General features: G+C 32.5%; 1 protein-coding gene and 1 long non-coding RNA gene across 2 annotated transcripts; one reads left to right on the top strand and one right to left on the bottom strand.

The window, feature by feature from the left end:
• Positions 1-465: 465 nt before the first annotated feature.
• LOC122280394 lies at positions 466-1,751 on the bottom strand. The gene is made up of 2 exons (XR_006229895.1): positions 1,697-1,751; positions 466-783 (listed from the first exon to the last, which is right to left on the bottom strand). It is a non-coding gene; the product is annotated as an uncharacterized LOC122280394 (long non-coding RNA).
• Positions 1,752-3,847: 2,096 nt separating this feature from the next.
• On the top strand, positions 3,848-6,057 carry LOC122282123 (zinc transporter 1-like). Its single transcript, XM_043094082.1, has 4 exons — positions 3,848-4,438; positions 5,004-5,165; positions 5,272-5,421; positions 5,713-6,057. The coding sequence occupies exons 1-4, from the start codon at positions 3,968-3,970 to the stop codon at positions 6,016-6,018; spliced, it is 1,089 nt and encodes a 362-aa protein (XP_042950016.1). The 5' UTR covers positions 3,848-3,967; the 3' UTR covers positions 6,019-6,057.
• The last annotated feature ends 1,428 nt before the right edge of the window (positions 6,058-7,485 follow it).

Genomic DNA, 7,485 nt, shown 5'->3' with positions numbered 1-7,485 from the left:
GATTGGAACTGCTTGGCATTGTGGAAGTGCTAAAATAGAAGAGAAGAATCAACCAATAGACGAATTTATCCAAAAATGGAAACAACCAACACACTATCAACCACACTGATAATCTTTTTCTCTTTCTGCCCTTTTTTTTTTTTTGAGCAAGAGAATATATACATAGAGGAGCAGAGACTAGCCAGTATCTATACGAAAAACTGAACCAAATGAGAGGAATATGATGAGGCAAATGTTGGTTTTGGCATTCTATTCAACTTAGTTATGGACATTTGGACCAGAACCACTCCGACAGCAACAGTAAAGCTGACAACTTGCTAACACATGAAGGAGCAGCCTAACCACAACATAATAAAGTTATGTTTGGATGCTTGCTGAGGTAATCTCAGAAAGCATCCATAAAAAGTAGTAAAAAAGTAATAAATATAAACTATTTATAAATAATAGTAAAGTAGTGCAAGACTATTTCACCTACAAATTAAAACAGCCCGGCAATGGTGCTTCAAAATGTTCAATTTTCGTCCACTTTACAGAAAGTCTTGTGAACTATTGAGTACACGACAAGATCAAAAGTCAATATGCTGGGCCTCTATTAGGACAATACAAGCAACTCAGTACAACAAAGTTCTGGTCAGGTGCCATTTTGAAATGCCCACTTATATCCTGTTGTGTAGCAGCAGTTCTTTCCATCCAATTTGGAGCATATGCTAGAAAGCGAGTCAAGGCTATTGTTAATTGTATCAAAATTAACAAATACTTGAGATGAAGAAACAGCCTACCATCCTGCTCCAGAAAAAAATGCATTAGAAAGTTAAAGACATAATGCAGTACTCAGTATTGTGTGGGTGGGTTGTGGCCTGTGTATGTGAAGTAAGTCCCACTTTAGCAAGTTGATGGGGTTCTATTATTTGTTTGTGATTTTACAAGATAGGGCCAATTAAAATCCAGATAAACATTAGGACAGAGATAGAGGTTGGCGCATCAGCAACCTCTATCTCATGATCAAATCCAGATCAAATCCAGGTACAACCTCATCGTCTGCAACAGTACTTAGAAGCCAAACTTCATCATGATTTCTCCTTGAAATAATAGAATACTTGATAAGGATTAGTCGGTTCGAAAGTAATATTCCACTGAATCATCCATCCACCAAAAGATATCATCCAGCATTAATATTTACCAAAATGACAAGTATTTAGAAATCGACATAATGATTCATCGTCATATATATAAATAATATATCTCAATATATATATATGTATGCCTTTAATTATTTCTATTTTCACGACAATATATATACCAATGCTGTCGTGAATGATCGAAGAAGGTGGATAATATTAGCTAGGAGTGATTCCGTACGGAAGAATCATTGGTTTTTAAACCTAGGTGATATACATATTTATATATATTAAACCTAATATTCAGGTATTACTCGTGTTTTACAGAGGGAGTAAAATTATGAAGAAAATGAAATAAATATTTTTTCTCAGGGACATTTTCACAAACACATTCCGTTCACTGTCCAACCACAAACACCATGATAAAATTTATCACATATTCACAACCAGTTGCTAAATACAAACATATTCCTAATTTCCTACAATCTACACAATCCAAAATCAATAGCCATATAGTTATACAGAATATAATTCTACAATCTTTACTAAAAGGCATAAATTTAAATCCCAAAAATTACCGATTGATGGCGGCGTGAATTGTGAACACGACAGCGTGACGACGGCAACGTGGTGGCTGGTTGGGCCGTGAGGCGTGCGAGTCTGCGACGGTGCGCCGTGAGCCGTGTGAGTTTGCGGTGGTGCGTACGAGAGACGAAGAGAGTGAGTCGAGTAATTGAGTGAGGTGAGACTGTGAGTGGTCCGAGACCGAGAGAAGAAGAAAGGGCTCAAGCGGTTTGGCCCTCACGGAGCAAAATGACGTCGTTTTGCATCTGTGTAAATTATTAAAAATTAATCGGAGTTCAGAGCCATGTTTGACTCCAATTCCGACTCCGAGCTCTGATCAACTTGTCGAATCCACTCCGATTTCCGATTCCGATTTCCGAAACTCCGCCTCCGATATAGTCGGAGTCAGAGCGAAGGTCGGCTGGAATCGAAAATTTTGGAAATCTGCACACCCCTATTATATTCTAAGGACGGGTCCAGGTACATGAAGTGGTTACTGAATTTAAAACTGACACCTACAACTCGCGTTTACTTTTAAAAAAAATAGAGAAATAATATTTACAATCGTGATTGTGCAAGCGCTATGCAGTTTCTTTGAAAAAAGTAAATTAATACGGAACCTACATAAAAAAAATTAACTTTTTTAATCGTAGACCATACTCTTTTTCAAAACGATTGCACAACATTTACACATTCTACAATTGTATATAGCATTACTAAAAAAAATATAAGTTATGCCCAACAAGACTATAACCTATAACCTGAGTGGTGAGTAAAATCTTGTGACAAATTATATATAAATATATATATATGCAATATTTTTAATGACAGTGTCATCAACGTGACATGTGTATAATTCGTTAATCACAAGCACTAAGCAATAAAAAATAAATACTTTCAAGGTTGACTTATATATATATATATATATATGCAAAGCATCTTTGATTAAAGTGTACTTTGCATTGCATGACAACAAAATGTCGACATTTTCTTAACCTGGCTGGTTAATAAGGAGACCTCTCAGTTGGTCAGTTGTCTTGTCTCAACATAACTATCACGCATGCATGCATGCCGCATGCCACACATGCATTATTTAGAACCGACTCAAGTGATGAGCAAACAAATAAAAAAAGGGTAGAACATCTACTTAAACATCACGGCCCAAGAACAAATACGAAAAACCCTTAATAAATTGCTTGTCGATATATATTTAAATATCATTTTCATTTATTTTACCGTGTTTAATACTGTCCATATAAGATTTTTCGTGCATAGTGCATATCAAACGATCATTTAATATATGTAGTGTCTATCTCTTCATATTGAACCATCTAATTCGGTTAAAGATATTAGAAAAAGTCTTAGTTTTCAGTCTTACAGTTTGTACTTTATGTACGGCTTAGTTTGGATACTAAATATTAAATTATCTGATTTTATTTAATTATTATAATTTTTTTAAATTTTTATATAAAATATAGTAAATAATTCAATATTTTCAAATTTTAAAAACAAAATTAATATTAAAAAATTATATTATAATAATATTTTATTTAACTTTTAACAAAACATATAATTTCATCTCATCTAATCTAAATTGTATAACCAAACGAAACTTTCGTGATGTTTAGCTAACCCATTATGATTTGGACTTGCATTGGAATGAGCAATAGAACTGTAGCTATAAGCAACGAATATAATAATTTTATTTTCGTTATGCTATTTTGTTATGTTAGATAAAATTACAAATATTATTCTAAATTTTGAAAAATAAGATTATTCAAAAATTAGGTAAAAAATATATTTATTTGATTAAAAAATAAAATATGACCCATAAATATGTAAAATATGACGAAAAAATTAGATAAAAAAATTAGAAAGTAAATAATATTTTATTATTATATAAAATTTATATGAATAATCCAATAGAGAAAAGTGTGATATTAAAGAAACTTTGACTAATTAGGTCCCCAAGCTGATGCTGGTGCTCTTAAGAGACCAGATGTGATAGATGAACCGCACACATATGCACTCTTATAAAAGTCCTCTTTTTTCCATCTACATTTTATATATATTTATCTTACTTTTGACCTTATAAGATGGCCTCATTATGAGTGCTCATCTCTTCATTATTTTATTTGTTTCTAAGATACCCAACTGATCAAAGATTCAATACTGCAACCAGTGCATTCTTTTTCCTTTTAGTATAAGAAGGAAACTTGGCCTTGATCTCTGAATGAAACAAACACAATTCCTAAAGCTTTTTTCTTCATTAATTTGCACTCACCATGGTTATTAATCTTCAATCTTGTTCTTTTAAAATTTTGAGCTGCATATTATTCTTTGTTACTCTTCTCCTCCCCACCATATCTGGTGATTGTACTTGTGATGCTGAGGCCACAGAAACACACAATAGCAGCACAGCACTTAAATACAAACTGGGTTCAATAGCTTGCATTCTTGTTGCAAGTGCTATTGGGGTATGCATCCCATTGCTAGGAAAGAAGTTCCCAGCTCTTAGCCCGGAAAATGATATCTTTTTCATGATCAAGGCCTTTGCCGCCGGTGTGATTCTGGCAACCGGGTTCATTCATATCCTGCCAGATGCATTCGACAAATTGACTTCACCATGCCTCGATCAAAATCCATGGGGGAATTTCCCCTTCACAGGTTTCTTTACCATGGTTTCAGCAATTGGAACGTTGATGGTGGATACCTATGCCACCAACTATTACGAGCGCTCTCACTTCAATAAACAGGTGAAATGCTTGAACTCTTGTATTAATGAGAGCTATATAGAGTTTTTTAAATGTGACATTCTTTCATTGATGAAATAGTAAGAAGTACTCGTGTTATGGACTAGAGTAATGCTAGATACAGTTTTAGAATGTGTAAATCTGGCACACTTTATTTGAAAAAAAATTAGATCTATTATTAAAACAATAATTTTTTCATGTGGGTTTCAGATTTATTTATACATTTTTTTTTTCAAAGAGAGCATACAAGGCTTGCACATTTTAAGACTTTAAATATTATTTATGTATGGACTAATAACATTCTATATTGTCTAATACCTATTGACATTATAAATAGGCACAATTTTTGCATAACTACCTAATAAAATATTAATTTTTTTTAGAAATTTGCTTTGACTTTGATGTATTTATTTATTTTTTATTAAATTAGAGGTTGTATTTGTATCATTTCTGATATATTATTGATATAGTGAACTATGCAAATTATATATACAACTAGTAACTGTATTTCCGCTCTCTTTTACAAATATAATTAATTGAGCTGGTCGTTACTAAATTAAAAATGTAGGTAAATGCAGATGAAGAGAGGTCGGGCAGCGAGCACGCGGGTCACGTACATGTTCACACACACGCCACACATGGGCATGCTCATGGCTCATCAATCAGTACCCCTTCCCAACATGGAACGGCCAATTCGTCGGAGCTAATACGTCATCGTATTATTGCACAAGTAAAGTGGCTGATTTTAATTATTATTTGCTAATCCTTCCCAGGCCCATTAATGGAAGGAATATGACTTTTTATTTGGATGGGTTTTTCTTTTTTCTATTTTTAAGGTATTGGAGTTAGGAATTGTATTCCATTCAGTGATTATTGGAGTAGATATGGGTGCTTCTCAAAGCGTTGGGACAATAAAGCCTCTCCTTGTGGCCTTGTCTTTCCATCAATTTTTTGAGGGTATAGGTCTTGGTGGCTGCATCTCTCAGGTATAACACACGATTTTCGTTCGTTCATAGTCTCTGCTCTGATATCATGTAAACTTGTTCTCTATCTAAAAATTATAAATTAGATGGAAATAATTAAATTCAATTATTTAAATTATATCCTAAAAGCAAATTGTGTTTCGAAACTGTTGTCAAAGAGTTTCTGATCAAATATCATGTTTCGATCATTTCTTTGATGGTTGTTATTAAGGTTGAATATTTTAGTCATTTGATTCAAAATTATCAATTTATTATCAGACTATACATCCACATATATATATATTTTTTGTCTAGGCAAAATTCAAGAGTAGGTCTGCAGCAATAATGGCAACATTTTTCTCAGTGACAACCCCATTAGGGATTGCAATTGGCATTGGAATATCAAGCACTTACAAAGACAATAGCCAAACTGCTCTGATTGTTGAAGGGAGTTTCAATGCTCTTGCAGCTGGGATTCTGATTTATATGGCACTTGTTGATCTATTAGCAGCAGATTTCATGAACCCAAGAGTGAAACAAAATGTAAGGATTCAAATAGGAGTAAATTTCTCACTTCTTCTAGGGGCTGGATGTATGTCTCTCTTGGCCAAATGGGCTTGAGGTGTTTTACGTGCGGTTTGGAAAGTGAGATAAGATGAGATAATTTTAAATAAAAGTTAAAAGTTGAATAAAATATTGTTATAATGTTATTTTTTCATATTATTATTATTATTATTTTGATATTTGAAAAAGTTGAATTGTTTATTAAATTTGTATAGGAATTTGAAAAAATTATAATGATAAGATGATATGAGATGAAACACTTTTACTATCCAAACTTACACAATTGGACACCAAGGTGTGGGGAAATAGCTAGCCAGGAAGAATTACAAAATAAGTTATAGTTCGAGGGGATTTGTGTAAAAATTATAATAAGAATTTATTTTAGAGTGGCTACGGAATATAATAATAATTATATAAAAAAAAATTGCATAATGTATATGTATTTTATATGGTATGAAAAATAATGTCATAAATTAATTAAAAAAATTTGGGTTAGATTATGAATTTTATTATAAATTTAAGATAAATGTTTTAACCACAAATGAATTTAATTAAAATATACTCAAAAATTAATGTTGCTTTATTTGATACATCAGATTATAAAGTTAATTTGACTATAAATTAGTATATCTAACTTAAGAGCATGAAACCACATAAGATTTTCTAAAACTTAAGTTACTTTTAAATATACTTATTTCTTAAATTTTTCTGAAATTATGATTATTTTATTTTATAAGCATTGATTTAGATTAGTTTTGGTGGGACAAGAATGAAGTTTTTGTAATTTTATGACAAAACTAAGGGAAAAGGGGAAGGGGGATTATTTTAATTTTTACAATAATACTTTTTTTTTACAATATATGAGTTTTATTTATATTAAACGAAGAAAATTGTTGTTCAGAAATAAAGTGTTTTATTTCTATATTTTAGTTGATGATAAATAACAAATTTTCATTTAATTAATGTCATAATAAAAGATAACAGTTAAATAACTTTTGTAAATCTACCTAATTTCTCACTCTCCAATTTTGAAAATGAAACTCTCCCACTCTCTCTACCTCATCTAAGAAATGTAGAAAATTGTTCTACTGTGCTATCTGCACCCCGCCCCTACATTGGGGGTGGGGTGGGGGGAGGTGGTGGTTTGCTCCTGGAATCTGTCACTGCATATTAGGGGCAGAGCCTTTTGTCCACTGCCCATCTACAGCGTAGACAATCGTAAAACACACACAAAAAAAAGAAGAAGCTAAAATCCGCAACAAATGACAAATTACACAACAAATTTGAAAACAATAAAAACTAAAATCCTAAAATAAAATGAGTAAAATAGATTTGACCAAACAAAGAACCTTTGAACCACAACGGTAGCTACTTGTGGTCGTGGGTTTGTGTGGTTCCCTTCACAAACCCACGACCACAAATGACCTTGGGTTTCCACTGTGGCATGACCACAAGCATCGAGTGCTTCAAGTAGGAGAAAAAGAAGTAGAGGAGGAGTTGAGGATGAGGATGAGAAGAAGAGGA

The sequence above is a fragment of the Carya illinoinensis genome, chromosome 11, assembly GCF_018687715.1.
Source record: "Carya illinoinensis cultivar Pawnee chromosome 11, C.illinoinensisPawnee_v1, whole genome shotgun sequence".
Classification (NCBI taxonomy): Eukaryota; Viridiplantae; Streptophyta; class Magnoliopsida; order Fagales; family Juglandaceae; genus Carya; species Carya illinoinensis.
The sequence above is the reverse complement of the archived record's forward strand: the minus strand, read 5'-3'. Positions and strand labels throughout refer to the sequence as shown.